At 40.3% G+C, this 19,456-nt stretch overlaps 1 protein-coding gene across 1 annotated transcript; it reads right to left on the reverse strand.

Moving 5' to 3' along the window:
- Positions 1–51: 51 nt before the first annotated feature.
- Positions 52–18,868, reverse strand: MOCS1 (molybdenum cofactor synthesis 1). Its single transcript, XM_010019824.1, has 10 exons — positions 18,760–18,868; positions 17,859–18,026; positions 12,770–12,934; positions 8,450–8,511; positions 7,051–7,162; positions 6,624–6,736; positions 5,866–5,976; positions 4,922–5,042; positions 3,978–4,025; positions 52–902 (listed from the first exon to the last, which is right to left on the reverse strand). The coding sequence occupies exons 2-10, from the start codon at positions 18,013–18,015 to the stop codon at positions 52–54; spliced, it is 1,740 nt and encodes a 579-aa protein (XP_010018126.1). The 5' UTR covers positions 18,016–18,026; positions 18,760–18,868.
- Between the last annotated feature and the right edge of the window lie 588 nt (positions 18,869–19,456).

A 19,456-nucleotide genomic window follows, 5' to 3' on the forward strand; every position in this document is an offset into this window, starting at 1 on the left:
AGGCTGAACATAAGCAGTGGTCACCTGGTATGATCTAGGTCTTGGTATGCTCTAGACTCTTGAGAAATCTCCCCTCTGTCCACCTGTCTTACTAAGCAACTTCACCTCTTCAATCACAATGTCATGAGTAACTGCTTTGCACATGTCATACACAGTCAGGGCAGCCAGGCTAGCAGCTGTTAGAGCTTCCATCTCCACCCCTGTCCTCCCCCAGGTCTGACAGGAGCTGCGAATCACCACTGCGCATCTGTCCTCATCCAGGCTTAGAGACACCTCCACGTGGTTGAGGGGGATGTTGTGACACAACGGGATCAACTGGCTGGTCAGCTTGGCTCCCTGAATTCCTGCAATCTGGGCAACTGCCAGCACGTCCCCTTTCTTCACCTGGTTCTGCCTCACCATCCCAAATGCCTTCTCACCCAGGCGGACCACAGCTACAGCAACAGCAATTCTTTTTGAATCTGGCTTCCCTCCAACATCAACCATTGTGGCCCGTCCTTCTTCATCAGTGTGAGTCAAACTGCCACAGGCACGAGGTACCGTGGTGCCCAGTTCAGATCCTGGACTTGCCTCTTTGGACTGACAGTCCACAGAAACTTGGCCTACAGGAGAAGCCTCAAGGCACTTTGGGTCAAATGTGGAGCCTGCATCCCTCTGGGAGACACAGGAGCCTCTGAGCTGGGTTTGTAGAATTCCTGTTGTTATATGCCACTGTTGCTCTGGGCGAGATCCTGGCAGGTAGAGTTGTCCTGTAAGCTTATTTTTCATTAGTGCTTTTCTCATTTGTGTGGGGAAACTTGCTCTCAAAGTCAGCCAATGGCTGAATGTGTGACCCCGCTGTTTTGAATTTGGGGGATTCTGTAGGGTGTCTTGGCGTAGTGGGAACAGCATCAATGCAGGCTCTGGGGGGAAAAGAAAAGTCACATGAGAATGCATATTACTAACTGGAAACCTAAGCTGAGTCTGCAGTACCTGAGAACCCTGTCCCAGCACTGCTTGGGACTTTCTGTACTGCAAAAACCTCAATAAGCCTCCAAACATCCACTTCTCTCCTCAGGCTTTTCTCTCTCATCAGTTCCCTGCATTTGCTGGTTTGTTATTACAAACCCGAAGACTCAAACCACTTATTTCAAGGTCTCTGACAAGAAGAAACAACTTGCTTTCAAAAGTATCAACACTGAGAAACAGCAGCCAAGAAAGCTTATAGGAACACCCGTTCTGAAGAAAAGGAAGTCACAGTATCTCAGCATTCATTTGAGATTGTCCCAGCAGCAGTCTTCTTTCAAAAGCCTGACACGGTTAATAGGAAATACTTGCACCCGGATTCTCAACTTTGCCTTTCCAAAGACCTTCCTCCCAGCCAGGCAGCTATACTTCCTGCTTTCATCCCCTTCGGCAGGGAAGGGGTCATGCCAGCTCCTGAGGACAGCAGGGACCAGGAGTACTGCAACTGCACTATGAGTTCGGAGGGTGCCTCTGTGATGGGAACCTCTGTTATTACTACCAGCTCTTACCATGTTAATGACAGCTAAAGTTTAAGGACTGGAAAAACCACGCTCCTCTCATTGACAGATAGATTTTAAACCTACTCAGAAGTGTGTTCCAAGCTGAGCTGGCAGAGCTCCCAGCTGGCAGAGAGGTTGTAAGCCCTCCTGCCCCTTTTCACCATTTAATCCTGTGGTTTTGGCATTTGCAGAGGGCTAAATGCCAAGTGTCAAGACAAGGAGTCTTTTTCACATAAAAGTAGTGATTTGTTTTGTAAGTAAAGAGAAAGCAGTATAGAGGTAAGTGGCTAAGCCCTAGTTTAATAGCCTCATTGATAAGCACGTTTCTCTTTTTCTGGAGCTCCTGCTCTCTTTGCCCTGAGAAACTTGGAATTAGACCACACCTGCATGTATCCCCTTGGACTGACCCCATGACAGTAACAGGAACAGCATGGACATGGCATTGGTTGTGTCCCTCTGCCCTCTTTCTTTATAAACAAACTGAGCAATCTCTTCTCCTTGTTAGTCCCAGCCTCTGATGCACTTAGCAGCTTTTTTGCCTAGAATACCTTGCAAACATTGATCTGAAAGCTTAAATCAACCACAGATTTCACGGTATTTTAAAAAAAATCACTGCAATAATATAAATTCAGGCAAAGTCCCTTTTTGATCTGCAAGTGATGGCCTACCCACTAAAACTAAGACTTCTGCAAGTTTAGTGTTAATGTGTTTACCCTCACGGGCATGGAATTAAATGGACATAAATGTTTTGAGTGCAACATTGCTCTGCTTTAGAAGAACACAGACAATTATTCTTACTCTTTCTTTCCCTCTCTCTTTATACAGTGGGGCCTAACCTGAATACTCATTTTGAAATCCAGGAACTCAAAGTTCTGTTTTCTGGATTTCTTGATTAGCTTTAAAGCTGAAGCTTAACCCTGGCAATGTGTTTTGTCTTTAGAAGCTGGACTGCAAAGGTAGACAAGCACTTACTTCCACAGCATAAACACACATGGGTGGGAGCAGGGAAGAGAAGTGCTGTTTGCTCAAATAAGTGGTAAGTAAAAAGACAGCGACAGTAATGCATGCAAAGCATCTTTGCTTTTTCTAACAACCAACCTACATTTTCTTCAAGTTGTACCTACTCATCTCTATTTTCACCCTAACTTCTCATATACCTAAAAAAAAAAAGATATAATTGTTTCCTATAGCACTATATATAACACAACCAAAACCGTCCTATAAACCGTATCTCCTTATATTCTGTTACTGCACCTGAAGTTTAATAGTGTAAGCTTCCAACTAGCACAATCTTGGGGGGAGGAGGAGGGCAGGAGATACTTAAATTACGGAGGAAATTCCCACAACTGAAGTGAAACCCATAAGGAGAACAACCTGCCAAAAGGAATATTTTGATTAAGCGAAATAGGATACAAACCATACAGCAAAGGATCAGACAACAACAGTGCAGGGAAGAAGCCAGGTTTGGCTCACTGGGACTAGCAAAACCAATTAGTGATTTCCACAGCATTCATTAAGTTTCATTAAATTAATTCCATACACACCCCCCCACTGACTGCTTGCACGCCAGTATTATTTGAAGTTTGTAAGTAATTCAAAACACAATTGGGAAATCTCCTAATGAGTCCCCATGTGTCACAGTGGGATACTCTCCACTCATCTCCAGCCTCTGCAGTGACTGCCAGCAGTTAGTCTCAAAGGGACATGGAACAGCTGGGCTAGGACCTGGACAGGCTGCCTCTTCTACAGTATGTCAGACAATGTTAAAGCACTTTTCAAAAGGAAATTGGATGGATCTGAGCTGTAGACATCCAAACATTGCTATGAATGCTAACTTTGGCGTGTGGGGATTCTTTCAAATGCATCTTGAAAAATTATGTAGGTCCCAGTGAGCTGTCAAAGAGTTTAATGTAGTATTTCATCTTAACAAAAAATGTATTTCCTATTAGAGGAAAAACAAAAAACACAACCAAAGCAACCCCCCCCAAAAAAAACAAAATCCAGAACATTTTTCCTCATGCAGCAAGTCAATACACACTTTATACAAAGGGTCCTCTTTCCCCTCTTCCTGGAACACAATGCAGCTGTGGCCAAATACAAAAGAGCAAAAGCAAACAGAGAGACACAATCCAGAACCACTCAACATGGAAAGTGATAGCCCTTTAAAGTGGGGCATCAAGGGGAAAACAGTCCCTGTGAAAACCTATGGTAAAAGACCACTGTAGATCCTATTTCCTAATAAAGCCAACAGAAGTACAAGCACTAGGGTCTTGGGTAAGACTTGGTAGGGACATTAAACCTTTCTCCTCTTCTACTTCAGCTTGTTAACCACAACTGCCTTTTATAGAAACCCATTTCTTTGTCTAAACCTAAGCCAGAACCAAACACAAGTTAAAAGCCCAATCCACTCCCCCAAGGACAAAAAGCAAACAAAATCATTGTATGTTTATTACGTACTGATTTGTCACCCACCAATCAGGATCATTGGCCGGTTTTTCATCTGGGAAATGTTAAACATGCCTAGAAATAAAATAAGGAACACATAAAAATCCTAGCTTTTTAGGATTGAAGTCATGCATCTGGTTTATGTATTTTGTTTTCTGCTCTTCACAGTGCAACCTGCATGCTAGGGAAATCAAAGCTCAGTAAAGACTGAAGGAGCTGGAGGAAGGGAAAACCAACATGGTATTATTTAAAACCATAGCTGCCACAGTCTCCAAGTATCCAGCTGCTATGGCTCTATCACACTGTAGAACCCTTTCCCAGAAAGCTTTCCATAATCTGAATTACAGTCTCCCTACTACAGAATTCAAACAATTTGGGACTATCTTGTTTCTTAACAATAGCCTTTAACTGTACTACTTCTATGGATAAGCTGTTACCAGTGCTCCCGTTTAAAGTAGTCCAATCACAGAAGGCCTCAGAGACAAGGCTGGGATTAACACAAATTGGAAGAAGACAGGCAATGCCAGGTAAATGCTGCTGATGGCAAAATGCCTTTACTAGAGGGGAAAAACACTCTAATCAGAGAGTCAGAAATGAATGGTCTAAAAGGAAAGGAACCAACCCTTCTACCCCTTCCCTTATATTTATAAGGCACTATTATATCTGGGGCAGATCAATGAACATTGAAGTGAGTCTATGCCCAGATTTAAAAGCTCCCTTTACGTTTGTTTTACGCATAATGCAAAAAGGGCAAAACCAACTGTTTACCAGTACCTGCAGGACTGGTAAAGTTACCAGCTTTCTACCAGACAATACTCTTTATCAGATGGGAAAATTCTTTCTGTAGGTAATGCAGCTTCCTTCAAGAAGCTTTCTTTCCTTTCTTTCTCCCAGCAAGTCAATGCATTCCACAGCAGTACCAGGACATTGCTTTCTCTAGTCACTGCTGCTATTTCTCAGGTACAACATACCAGCATGCTGTTTCTTTTTTCTTCCCACTGCTGCTCCAATGACTTGAACCAACTCTTCCTCTGAGGCACCCGACCGTAGGTGATCTCTCAAGGACACTTCCGAATTCCCAAAAAGGCATACCTACAGCCAACCCGAGGACACAAAGAGGAGAAATGAGAAAGAATAAAATAAATGGCTTTTACAAGTATTTCATGCTAACCTCAGTAAAGAGGTTTGAACAGGCCCATCCTACTGAAGAAAGAGAACGCTTATGGAGATTTTTTTCTTTATCTCTCTTCATGTACATACACAGACAGCCTGGGATGTTTACGTAGTGTAAGCTCACTGGGCCTTCAGGCTGCCTCAGTCATCTGACATTAGACAGCAGCACAGCTGTTGTCAATATCAGGTGACAATGTGCAAGTGCCAGTTTTTAATTGAAAACTTTAATTTTCCCCCAGAAACTGCCAGCTTCAACGTGGCAGGAAATGGTTATTCCCCCTCCCTTTCCTACAGCCGCTCAGCAAATGTACAGGCTGCTTTTGAAGGAGAAGAGTTGCAAAAAGATGTTTGGTGAAACAAGACAGGATCCTTGTGGAACATAAAAGCCAGTCCTCACAGCTGCTTGGATCCTTTTTTAGTGGGAAATCATCTGCTTATCACATGTTTAAGATGATTTTGAATCAAAGATTAAAATAAATGTTTATGTTTACTGGCCTTGCAACTATGTTTTACAAGTGAAGTTAACTATGCTAGTAAAACAGAGAAACCAAAAAGAGGTGATGTAACATCTCCCTAACAGCCCAAAAAGCTTGAACAAGAATACATACAGGATAAACAGGAGTTAGCTGGTAATAATTACGTATCTTTACATCCTAATTTACATCCCAGCTACTATGGAGGGAAGAATTTCAACATTACTTTCGCTGCATGAAAGCAAAGAGAATCCTGTTTCACTACCAACCTTTAGGTTCCCATCTGCTGTTATCCTCAGCCGATTGCAGGATCCGCAGAAGTGCTCTGACATGGAGGTGATAAAGCTGATTTGGCCCTGGAACTGTGGCACTTTATAACTCTACAGAAATACAGAGGAGAAAAAACAGAGAGTCAAACATATACTCCTCATTTTTAATGCTCTACTTGTCCAAAGACCAGAAGATGTTTAACACAGATTTTCTTCAATTCTAAGGTTACAGCAGAACAAGACAAAAATGCAGTCAGCTTTGTCAGGGGTTCCTGTCTATTCTGCCTTTTTCTGGAAATTCACAAACTTGTTAAATGTTTGCTTTTGTAGTTATTAAATGACTGGTGATGCCAATACTCAGGTAACCATGAGCTATAGACTCCTGTAGGCTAGAAACTCACCATATGACACTACACACTCTAAAGCAATAGTGTTTGTTATTTCACTGAACAACTATTTCATCAGGCTTGTTAATGTGCAGACAGACACAGCTTCAAAAGCTATAAATACAGGATACAGGCCTCACAGTCTTTATCTCTGACTGAGGCATGTAGTAAACATTGTATTTCTAAAGGTAAAGACTACAACAAGTGTTTAGTAAGCATCAAACCACATGCAGACAGCTTGACCAAAATCCTAGAGTTACCACACTAAGTATTTTTCACTTTGCTTGTCAAATATAAATGTTATCTGAATTTGGGGATTAAGGGCAGGGAAAAAATGGGGGCACATTTCACATGATCTTTGTCTAACCCCACCTTGGCTGTGCTGGAAGTTTCACAGGGCAGTTTCTCCAATTCAGGCCATCGCTGTTTAATTGTATCAAGCATTTCTTTGTAGCTCACCATCTTCTTGAAGTTCCATTTATTGCCTAGAATTAACAAAACCAGCATAACTTTAGACTATAACATTTAGCAGAGAACCACCTTTACATTCTCCACAAATCTCAGTTTTATCCCTGTAGGTGTCCCAACTAATCTTGCTACTAATCATTCTCCAGCTTATCCCAGGAAGATAGGTAAGCGGCAAAAGATCCAACATGAAACTTAACGTGATTCCTAATTCCCCAAAAGAGCTCAGCAAAACTTCAACAGACAAGCCACAAGGTGAACAATCACCAACTAGATTCACCTGTGTCCAAGACACACTGCATGCCATAAAGAATCTCAAAGCAGGACTTCTTACCATCAAAGGGCATGTATTCTATGAACCGCACATCAAGGGGCAGATCCTTTGTGAAATCTACAAAGTCCAGCAGTTCATCTTCATTGAAGCCTCGCATCACCACACAGTTTACCTGCATGAAAAGCAGACATCTGAAATTAGTGAGCAGAGTATGACTTTATTCCCTCTTAAGACAAGGTTTCACAGCCCTTGTAGAAGGCAACGTAGATAGAAAGAACTTTTGGGGGGTTTTTTTGCAAGCAAAGATGATGACAGAATTTGGCAGGACTGCAACGATATGGATGATCATTTCTGCCAAACTTGCCTTTAAGTTTTTGCATCCAACAACATTAAAGTTGCTACAGTCACCTTGCTAAACGGAGAACTAAAAAAGCTAGGCAACAAAGGCATCATCTTACTCATCTAGTGTACGGCAGTTTTTACTGTCTAAAATGACAACTTCACTCCCCGTTCTTATGTTGTACACCTTCTGTAAAAGCATTGGCAGGGAACCTTCTATAACACAATTTATGGCACAGGCAAATTCCCCAGACCCAGAAGTGTTCACAGTGCACTCCACAACCATAGGCTCCAGGAAGACTAGTGCTGCCTTCCTCCAAAATATGCTGAAACTGAGTTTTCTGCATGTTCCTCATAAACAATATTTACACTGGAGCCTCAGGTCTTCTGTGCTTTATCTGTAGAACAAGATAGATAGCTGTGCAGTTGATAAAACACTCCCTGGTGGTAAGGCAGATTTGTATGTCCGAGCATCGTGCATCACAATTCTTAAGATCTTTCTGGAAAGCCTAAAGCCTAGTTTAATTTCAAGTGTTTTTCACAGCTCTATAGATCTTCCAAAACATTGGCAAAACTGAAGGGAACCACAGCTGCAGAACCTCAAACAGCTGAGTCACAGTGAAGTTTCATGTTATTGGCCTACCTGCACCCCAAAGAAGGACTCCCTTTTCCCTCTCCCTTACACTGGCACTCATCAGAGTCTGCTATAAGCAGCTACAGAGATAAGCCAAGAGAAAACTAGTGGCTTTCTGCAGGGTAGTTTTCTACCTGTTAACTCCCTTGGCCAAGCTCACAGCTGAGTCAGACAAGTGCCAAATCAAGAGAGCAGTTAAGGAAGACGGAAGTACAGAGCAGAACCACCCCGTAGGCAGCAGCTAGGCAACCAATAGGCTATGTGGCAGTATAAAATTGTACACTCGGTGGTGCAAGGAGTTTATATGGATTTCTCCCATTGCCTCTCAAAACGATCTTCAATCTACTAAAATTTTTCTTCAGTTTTATTAAAAATTATTTGGGGGGGGGGAGGGGAGATAATAAATTAATCATCAGGTGACCTGTGTCTTTCAATCACAATTACGGTAAAACACAACAGGTTCAGAGTAAATGAACACTGGCTTACCTTAACAGGACGGTAGCCAAGTTCAGTGGCTTTGTGGATTCCTTCCATTACCTTGTGAAAGCCTAAGATATAAAAAGAATAAAAATGTATTTCTCGTGTTTAAACACAGAATGCAAAAGGAGGTTATTGAGTACAAGAAGAAAGGATGACAAATAAAACCCAATCTGATTCAGCAAACAGGGCTGCAAGTAAGAAAAGCTGCAAGAGGCTTAAACTCTGCACCAACACCACACCTCAGAATGTCCAGCCTCACCCTACCATTTAGTGTGGCCTATACTTGTCAGCTCCTCCCAAACACAGAGATAGCTAATTTAGGGCAAATCTTCATCCGTACATGCTCCTCTCAAATTTGGAAGAAAAAGAAAGTAACAATGCAATTCTGGAATTCCAAAGGCCTTTAGGAAAGCCTCTTAATCATCACCTTCAAACCACATCTTCTGTCAACTTTAAACAAAGTTAAGACCTTTCATCAAGATATCAATTTTAGATTTGACATATTATTCCTTCTCTGCCACACTCACCAGCTGGCAGAGAAACAATGTGATAGCAACAAGAATAAGACAGCACACTACCAAGCCCTGGGTATATATTTCTGGTGAGTGGGTGTGCTCAACTACTAGCACCATGTTTGTGAATGAGTCTCCTACCCTGCCAGGTGCTAGACGTAAGTTGCCTTCCTGTTCCGCACACTAAACTCAGGTATGAGAGACCAAATGCTGTGTGAGACTGAGCTCCTTCTTCCAAAGCTGTAGTCCACAAAAGCCAATACTTTACACATGCTCACAGAAGGGCAGTATTTTCCAAGAGTCAGTAGATGCTTTATCAGGAATAAGCAATAATTCAGTAATATTCTGTGCATACTTAGTATTGGATGTATTCAAGATCAGATAAAAAAGGAAAGACAAAAAGCTTTGAGTTAACTGTTTTCTGGCTAATAAAGGCACTATAAAGCTTGGACAGTAGAAAGCAGAAGATGGTAACTTTTATAAGCCAGTCCTAGTGGTACTGCTAGCTGTGAAAGGAGAGGTGAAAAACAAGGAAAAGACAGTGAAATAACTCTTTCAAGCAACTATTTGAAGTCATGATTTGTCACTCTTCTCCTTCATCACCTACTTGTTTTGCATGCTCCCAGGAAGTCTGCAGTATCAGTGGTAGATTTCATTCCAATTCAGCAAGTTCACAGGCTGAACGTTGTGACAGAGATAACGATACACTGCTGTAAGCACATCCTAGAGCCACAAATGGGATCGAAAAGCTCTGCAACAGCTCAGAAAACCTTATATGTGACTTCAGGATTGCAGGAAGGTGGAACTGAACTTAACTAAAAAGGCCAGGAAGCAATCACTAGCAAACAGCAGATCAATACCTCCTCAGTTTTGATAGAGTCATTTAGGTTGGAAAAGACAGTTAAAATCATCAAGTCCAACTGTTAACCCAAGGCACTCACATGCTTGGGCTCAACTTGCTATGGAGGCATGGAACAGGATTACAGCTTGCAATGCATTAGACTCTGTGTCCTTCCCAGTCCTGCTTCTTACCTCCTGCCATGCTAGCACAACAGCATGGTTTAGAACAGCTATCAAAAATCTCTACAAAGTAGGCTGTTCTGATTAACAACTATGAGCTTATTTCCCCTAAAGGAATTTTGGTGCAGGAGGATTATTTAAAATAAAAATTTGTTACAGTAAAAAAAAAAACCAAAAAAATCAAAACCCAAAAAACAAATCTGTAGCTGCACTTCATATTTTGATGTTAACTGTTTTCTGTTCTTTTATCATGGGAAACTGTTAGGAGTTTATTTGTATTGCCATACTTATTGAAACACCCCTTCTAGATCAAAGTCCTTGTGTGGTAATGGAACAACAAAAAGAATAAACACAAAATGTTTCAAAATATTACAGCAGAAATGAATACTAGATGTCATTGTGACAGCAAATATGGTCAGGGGTCAGAACTTCTTTAAGTTTTTGTTTGATATTTCAAAGTGACTTCTTTTCCACCCAACGAACTATTTCAAAATTTTCATCATTTTAGATTTCTTCTGAAATCGTAACTTTAGCCAACTTTAAAGCACAGATAACCTTAGACATATCCAGACCAGTCCTATGTGGGGCACCACCCAGCACTCAATCCTTACAAGAAGAAAGAGAATGTTTAATGATTTAATTACAGTACAGTAGTATGTGATATTCCTTCTACTGAGAAAAAAAAAAAAAGGCGGCACAGGCTGTGAAAACAAAACAGGTTAGACTGGATGCCTGCATGAAAGTACTTTTAATTTGTTCATCCCTTAGAATGTGGTAGATGGGGAGAAGTAGAAATACTACGGTCCTGTAATTGCTTTCATACACCAGTGAAATCTCTGATCATCTCACAGTCAGTCCCTCTATCCCAACCATTTGGGAATAAAAGCAGATATAATACAGGTCACCAGCAACAAAGACACAAAAGTCCGAACTTCTCTTAAAACCCTAGAATGAGTTTCCAGAGGAGCAGAAAAATTCATTCCAAGTTTCTTGAGCTCCTGGCTAGCTCCTTAATCAGATGCCACCTTCGCTTTCCATAGAAGTTACCAGTCTGTGGAAGTCTAAGACCAGGAATCCCTCTCACCTTAACAGAACTATATCTTGTCACCTCTGAAACTGCCACAGTAGACAGGATAGCATAGTAGGACAGGCACCTTATTCTCTGCTCTCTCCGCTCTTGGAAATCTATTAAATAAAAAACCCTCAAACACAATAAAAAAATACGTTTACATAATTTCAGCTCTTAAGAAAAAAATCCAACTCAGCGTTTTTTAACTTGCGGGGAAAAAAAATAATAACAAAAAATAATCTATGATTTGGAGACTTTATTCTCCCAAAAATACTGAGTCATAGAAACTTCTCTGTTCATTCTGTATGCTATTCAGCTGAGCAACTTCTCTTTGTCGTTAAAGACCTTTTTATTTTCTTCAAAAAGGGAAGAAGGGAAGAGAACATTTACATAAATAAAAATTACCCTCATCCTCCAGTAACTTTTAGCTTACTTTCTAAGCAGCACATTCCTAACAGCTTCCAATCAGATATGAAGAGCTGTGGCCATATAATTCAGGAAGCTGAAGGATCAGGTTTGTCCCTTCAGTAGCAAAAGAAGGGTTTGTTTCCAGTGAATGTCACAAACCAGGCAATATTCAAATGAAGAGAACAGTAATAAAGAGCACAGTCCACACCTGTTTGTGATTACATACTCCCAGATACTTCTCTGAAAGCCAACTGTGCCATGACACAACCAGATTAATGCAATAGCCTTCACTGGAATGATAACGCTCCAATCAGATTTATGAAAGGAACAGATTTCGGCACCATGACTTAGAAACCTGAAGAAGTGCTCCTAGTGAGACTGTAGACAAGGACACCTTTCTGCACCTGCCAGAAGAACTTGATAGCGGAGTGATTCAAACATCGAAATTACTTTCCACAGCACCCCAGATTTCTACATCCCTTCCTCTAAATCTATCTTACACTGTTGCACCACCTAGTGGCTACTTAGAGGTTTTGTCTGAACCAGAAGTTTATGGACCTCCAAAGTTACATTACTCTACAGAAATAGAATGATACAAGAGCAAATCAGCTTTAGGTTGGAAGAAAGCCCAACCACGAAGTTGAACTTTACAATGAGCTTTAGGATTCATCTAAACAAGAATCTGTAGATCTGGGCATATCCAAGCATTTTTGAAACTTTGTTTGGAATTACTAGCTCAATCAGACAGAAGTTACAAAGCTAACAGCCCTCCTCAAATAACCTCAGGCACAGTTTATGTTTATTCCTATTAAAAGTTATGGAGGTAGGGAAAAATCACGAATCAAAAAGGAGACCACTGCTAGCATGCCCCAGATACAACTTCCAGAAACTGCCAGTATTTGTGACAAGTTCTGTTCTTATGGCATCTTAGTTCCTGGCTGCTACCGCAGGAACAACTGCTTTTTGAACAGTATTAAAGAGCAGCAGCACACGAGACCAGCACAGGATTTGGCGAGTCCTCTTGATGTCCTTACTAACTGGTAATCAGTCATGTACTGGCAACTGTAGTCACAGTCCCACTGACTGTGCCAAGTTGAGCATCTTCTACTCCACCAGCTCCAACTAAAGGGTCTCTACCTGCCTAAGGGTTGTAGAAGAAGGAAGAAGAGTCGCTATCAATTAAGCTAGTATAGACTACTTTTCCTAGCCTCAGAAGGATAGCAATCCACTCCCCTCCCAAAGTAACTAAGTCAACAACATGCAAACAACTTTCGACATTACTGGAAGCATGAACACAGTTGCCTTAGAAGACTGTACCTTTCCTCCGGACAATGAACTCAAATTTAGCTGGGACCAAAGTATCCAAGCTAATGTTAATGGCATTCAGTCCTGCCTCCTTCAGTCGGGGCAGCAATCTGGTTAAGTTGATCCCGTTGGTTGTGACAGCAATGGTTTTCAGACCTTCTAGCTTGTGCAGTTGACCTAGGAAAATAGAAAGTCAATAGAACACTTTAAAAGAAGTAATTCAAGTATAAGTTACACAGAAAACCCAAAAGGAGATTTGTGAAACAAACAAAAAAATATCATTGAGGGTGTGAGGAAAACATGGACACTTTGGTGCTTCAGCCTCCTTCCAGCTGTATTGGTTTAAGAGACCCATTTTAGAACAAATCCATTTCAGAAGGTATGAAAGGCAGTAGGTTTTTGCAAGCAAAATTGGTTATAAATAACACTGAAAATGCATACGAATTTTGTTTGCCATTTCTTAGAGTAAATAACTGCTTTATTGCTGGAAGAAGGCCTCTGATTTTGTTTGCCTTCTACTCAAAACTAGCTTTGCAAACTGAATTCTGTGGTTTGCAATAATAATTAGCAGCAAGCCATCCCTTTTACACCTGAACTTTTATGCTTCTAAACTTTACCAATAACCAGTTCTAACCCAGAGGTAGCAGCAGTTGTGACTTTAAACTGCTGAAAGAAATACCACATATACTCCTAACTAAACAGAAAAAGGTCAACATATTGGACCATTACAGAGAATCCAAGGAAACAGCTTCCAAGTGACAAAACACTTGCACTTGACAACTGAAATATTTCCATTACCCACAGTAGTAGCCCAGCCAATTGAAGTATGCTTACGCAAGACACTAAAAAATGGCTAATGAAAGAAAACCACATAAGAAACAGTTATTATCATAAGATTAACATTTAGAAAATAGCTGCCTTCTCATAACCCAAATGCAGAAATCCTCAGCATACCACATCTCCAGAGGGCAGGCTTTCAAACCTCCAGTTATCAGTACAATAACAAATAGGAAAAAACCCTCACAAACCACTTTCAGAGACAGAGCTGTGGCAAAGTAATTTGCTTATTATCCCTTCCTCCCTTCTCTCATAGCCTCCACCCTAATTAGTTGAGAAACATTTGAGAACCCTTACTCTTGAGACAGCTTTAATTACAGCACAAATATTTCCTAGTCCCTTCCTTCCTCCTTATTCTACCTCTATTTGTTCATGTTGATAAAGGCTTTACTACTTGTCTTGTTTCCCAGCTATTCTCAAAATATTCACCCTAAGGTGGGCAAAACTCTCTAGAATAGGACAAGCCAGGTCACACCAAAGATGCTGAAATTTACAGCAGCATCATTTTGCAATATGATTAAGAGCCCTGTGAGGACATTTGGAACCTGAAGTTGTAATGGAAAAGCAATCTTTACTATCAATCAGCTAGATTTTTCTGGCATCCACCTCTCAAAAGCCTACCCACTATAGTCAGGAATAACTTCTTCTCAGAGAACGAGTGCTACTGGCCCAAGTTTGCCAGAGATTATTTAAGATTAGCTACCACTAACAACCTACTCTTTTGAGAGCGTAGGATACACACTGCAGCCAGAGGGTAGCACAGGAACACCACTACTTTTATTTACAGTCTCAGAACGCACAAAATGCTCAGCCTCCTAACAACAGAGCGGGAAAAAAATCTAGCTGTCATACAGGCTTCATTGCTAGAAATATAAAATGCATAAAGGCATTGAGTAAAACCAAACCCTTGCTGCAGCCTAAAATGAGAAAAAAAAAAAAAAAAAAAAAAAAAAAAAGTAGCACTAAAATGGGAAAAATTAAAAAAGTAATTGATCATGTCAGATAGTGCAGGCAGCAGCTGTTATCAATACGCCTTATTCCTCATCAGACAGAATGAGATACAGGATGAGGCACTGGAAATACATTAATATGTGGAAACACCTGTAATCACAAATTGGATAGAAGCTTACTGTGAGAAATTTGAGATGAAGACTTAACACCAAGTAAAAAGGGCCAGTTAGTACATTCTGCCTTATTTGTGCAAGCTAAAAAGTGGAACATTTGCAGTTGCTTGGTTCCTTGGCTTGTTGACCTCCAAGTTCAAAAGAGATTAAAGAGGTTTCATAACTTTGTAACTCACCTTGTACCTGGATTAAGCCTCTTTGCTAACCTGTGGTTACAGCTTTAGCAACAATCAGCACAAGCAAAGACAACCGATAAAACCATCAAGTAGAAAAGGAAACAGAACAGATGCTGTAATTCAACAGCCTGAAGCTAAAAGCTTCTATGTCAGGCTTAAGCAATCAAGTAAACCCTTTTACATTTACTTTTTCCTTTAGGATCAGGAGCACCTTCTTACATAGACAAGCTTCTTACATGTTCCACTCCAATCATTTTCTCAATTGCATTTCTCCTGATTGAATACAGATAAAGTATGTGTATTTCCTAAAACATTAACAAGTCTACCCTAAATTATTTCACTCTTGAAATGTGTACATTGCTATAAGCAGTCATATAACCATCCATCCTCCATCCCCCTGAAAATTATTTTCTCAGTGGAAAAGTGTACTTCTCAGACTATTAATAATAAACAGCTATCAGACAGTTTATATCCAGTGCTAATTTAAACTTTGAGTGTCCAAAGGAGATGGATTCTATATTCCACTATCAGCTGCTTCAGAAAAGTCTCAAACACGTTCTCATAAGTCACCAGGGCATGATCTAGCTTTCAGTGAGTGTTAGTTGCTGAGTCATAGTTTATGTATGTGCATGTATTAAAGATTTGAAATAAAGATTTGAAATAATCTAAAGAACTGTAGCAGCTCTCTGAATAACATGGTCTCCTACAGTAGCTTCAAACCACCTTTGTTCATTGAAACAACAAAAAGGTTTTCTTTTGAGTATTAGAAAAATACAGTAACAGTAATCCAGCATTAATATTTTTGAGCTTTTTTGGTATTTCATAGACCATTTCTGGTAAAGAGAAAGGTTTGCTGAAAACAAACCTAAATTAAATGTCACCCCTATTCAGCACCTGAAATACTGTAGCCAGCTTCTATAAATCATCTAGAAATCCAGATTAACTCTATGCCAGCCCAAATCAGTACATTATGCTAAAGATGGTTTCAATATAGATGCCTAACTCAAATTCTGCAGAAGACAATTTTGGGCTTGTTTTCCTTCAATGAGTTTTCCCATAGTTGTTACATGTGATCTATTTAGTTTTGAGACTTTTGTCTTGGTTCCAAGCTTGTGCATCATAGTGTAACACCAAAGTCTGAGAAGATAGAAAGTGTTTATAGACTTAATCTGGCAGTTTTCAATATGCCTTTGAAAAAAACAAAGGCTAATACAAATTCATGACAGAATGAACTAATGCAACAGGACAATCATCTTAACATCCATTATCTTTACCCTAAGATCAGTACTCTCCTGTCATCTGTTAAAATTATCACTATGAATCTTACAAAGTTCAACTGTGAACAAGAACACAGCCAAAGTACCAAAAGCCCACTGGTTCAAAAAGATCTATCTCCTTCTTTCAGCCACAGAAATAAACCCCTGAGAATTCCATCACTGCTGTAAAACAAACAAAAAAGCTTTCTATCCTTCCAGGATCAATACTTTCTGATTGCAGCAAGGTGATAATTATGTTGCAGTGACCTGGCTACTCAACTTACACCCTCAATATCAGAGTAGCTGTGCTAAGTATAAAAAGCCATTAGCTACTGCTGGTGAATCAAAAAGCTGAATACAGTAGGAAAGAAAGTTCTGCACTGAACTGATGTAATTGATTTTAACTCATTTTCATGCCAATACTATATGTTGAATTGTAAAGGTTTATTGTATTTTAAATTACAACCTACTTCATAAATCTGCTCCATTTTTGGCTGGCTAGCTAAAAAGAATTATACCTATTATTACTAGAAATGAGGAATGCCTTCTTCAAAGAAAAGGTCTCTTGAAAGGTACATAGTGCACTCAATCCTAAATAAAAAATAAGCTACCATGCATGGGCAAAATGCCCTAGAAAAAGATATTCCAGAGTTCCGAAAAGATGAAGTTAGTGCAGTTTCAGGACTCCTCACAAACAAGGTTCAAAAAGACCTAAGCCAGCTCACTCTAGCCATACCTTTCCCAGCTATACGCAGGTCAGTTCTACATACTACACTGCTCTGCTGCTTCCTTTGGAAAAAACCATAAAGGTCTTCCAAATCCTGAACAAAACAAATCACGAGCAGAGACCAATTGTTCTCTCTGCACCAAAGCTCAGTGTATCAGTAGGCAGCCACTCTACTGTCAAGACCTTCAACTTCAATATTAATCCTTTCAAATCTTCAGTACTTACAAGAGTATATGTGCAGAAACACACGAGTTCAGTTGTCTACAATATACCAAAGTACCCCACCTACATAGCCTTAATCTAACACGTTGCCACTAAACAAAACTGTCATAATGTCCATACCATACAAGACTTTGAACAGAATTAAAAAAGCACCTGGCTCAAGAAAAAAAACACACCAACAGAAAAAACAACAAAAAACTCCCCACAACAGGCACAGTCAGTCAACACGATACCAATCAAAAGAGACAGACTTCTAAAAATAACCCAGTAATTTATCTTCCATTGAAGTAATAGTCTTCATCAATAACTGTAAAAACATAAACATTTCCTTCTTTCCTTATCAAACATAGACAAGCAAGTGACATCTATTATCAAGGAAACAAAACAAAGACAAAAGCAACCCCCCAAAAAATACAAAAGAAAACCTCTTTTGTTTGTAAGCACATACCAACTGTTCCTCCCCAGTGAGGACCTGGTCATATCAATTCTTGATTTAACCCCAAGGCTGCATTATTCTAGTAGATTCTGAATATGAAACTATGATAAGTTCAGCTGTTATAATATGAAGAGATACAAGTTTCATCCAAGCAGGAGAGCAGAACTAGAAGTTTTCTAACAGGAACAATGTTGGGAAAAAGCACCATCATTTAATGTATAATTTCTCTTCAGGTTGCTGGACTGTATTAGTAGATAAGCATAGGTTTTGGATCAATATACAGCAAGTCATTTTGATGCACACTGTATTTATTGAGAACTTACCCACAATATCAACCACATCAGGACGGATAAGCGGCTCTCCTCCTGTCAGTCGGATCTTCTCTACACCTTCTTTCACAAACAGTTTGGCCAGAGCGATTATCTCCCGAGTAGTGAGTAGGTCTGATTTAGGGGTCAGCTGAACACCTTCCTCTGGCATACAATACTGACCTGAAACAAAGAATACAGAAATACATGGGGAAAAAATAACCAGCAGCAGTTAATCTAATATTGATGGGCAAAATATTTTGGGTGACATAGTTTAGTGTGTGGTGTCCCTGTTCATGGCAGGAGGGTTGGAACTAGATGATCTTAAGGTCCTTTCCAACCCTAACTATTCTATGATTCTATGACTTGGCTTTTCTTAAATACAGGTAAGATCATACACCAAATCTTAGAAGCAATCTCCTAACAATTTCCTATTTTCCTTCAGAAGAAACCCCATTTGACGGGTCTCAGAATTACAAGAGATCCACTTTGAAGGAAAAGCTAATCTTATTGCTATCTAACCTGCATTCAGAAACACCAAACTGAACTGGCAAGCACTGGGACATCATCACAGACTCTGCAGACATAATTTTGGGAATACCTAGGTACAAGCTTTCATGCTTATCACACGCTTTGGGTATAGCATACAAACATCCACAAGCACCATCATCCAAACCACACCAATCCTTGTGAAAGACCTATCACTCCCACTTGTCGCTGGCCAGTCCCTAGGCTTGCTCTTGCTTCCCCATCTCACCAGCAGCTCAGCCCCAAACCAGTCTCTATCCTTTACCACCACTTTGTGAAGACAAGAAACAGCACACGGCCAACACAGCAATAAGTTCCCTAACTCAGTTCTTGGCCTTTGCACACCATTGTGCGTAAGCTCTGGACAAGCAAGCAGGTGGACACTTACACCTGAGGTTGCATTTCTCGGTCAAAGAAATTCGCAAGTAGTTGTGCTGACGCCCAAAGCTGTCCGTCAAAAAAGCAGAGAAGGGAGCAGCATGTTCCAGTAGAAAGCGTCCTCTTCCTGAGCTTTGCAATTCCTGTAATGAAAACAAGCAAGTGCTAAGTATGTGAATAGTTATCCTAGCAACTTGCTGTATAAACATTAACTTTGAACTCAACTGACAATTAGTATTCCATTTTTTCTTACAGGGACAGCTGCACAAGAGAAAAACATAACTGGCTTTATAGTCAAAACTGGCCATTTTTTTATTTTCACACCCTCCTTATTTCTATGGAACTGTACCACACACACTATTCCCTGTGCATTTTAAGATGCACCTCTTTGTCACATGTGCTTTAGGCTTTTTCTGCAGAATAGGAAGCAGCGTTTTTTCAATTGTGTGTCTCTTCACTTCCCAGAATCAATGATCCAGGACCACACAATCTCACTGAAGCCCTCAGATAAATGAAATCATATAGAAGGGTCTCTCCCTGCACTTCAGTGCATGAGAACTAAAAGTTGATGGAACGCTCGCGTCCCAACCAACTTTAATGTGCAAGACATAACATCTTGTTAACAGCAAAACCAAATTACTGCTGCAAACAACTATGTATCATGATGTCTGTTTCAAGAACACTTCCAACATGGTCTTGCCCAAATC

This window comes from Nestor notabilis, unplaced genomic scaffold (genome assembly GCF_000696875.1).
Source record: "Nestor notabilis isolate BGI_N333 unplaced genomic scaffold, ASM69687v1 scaffold328, whole genome shotgun sequence".
In the NCBI taxonomy this organism is placed as follows: domain Eukaryota; kingdom Metazoa; phylum Chordata; class Aves; order Psittaciformes; family Psittacidae; genus Nestor; species Nestor notabilis.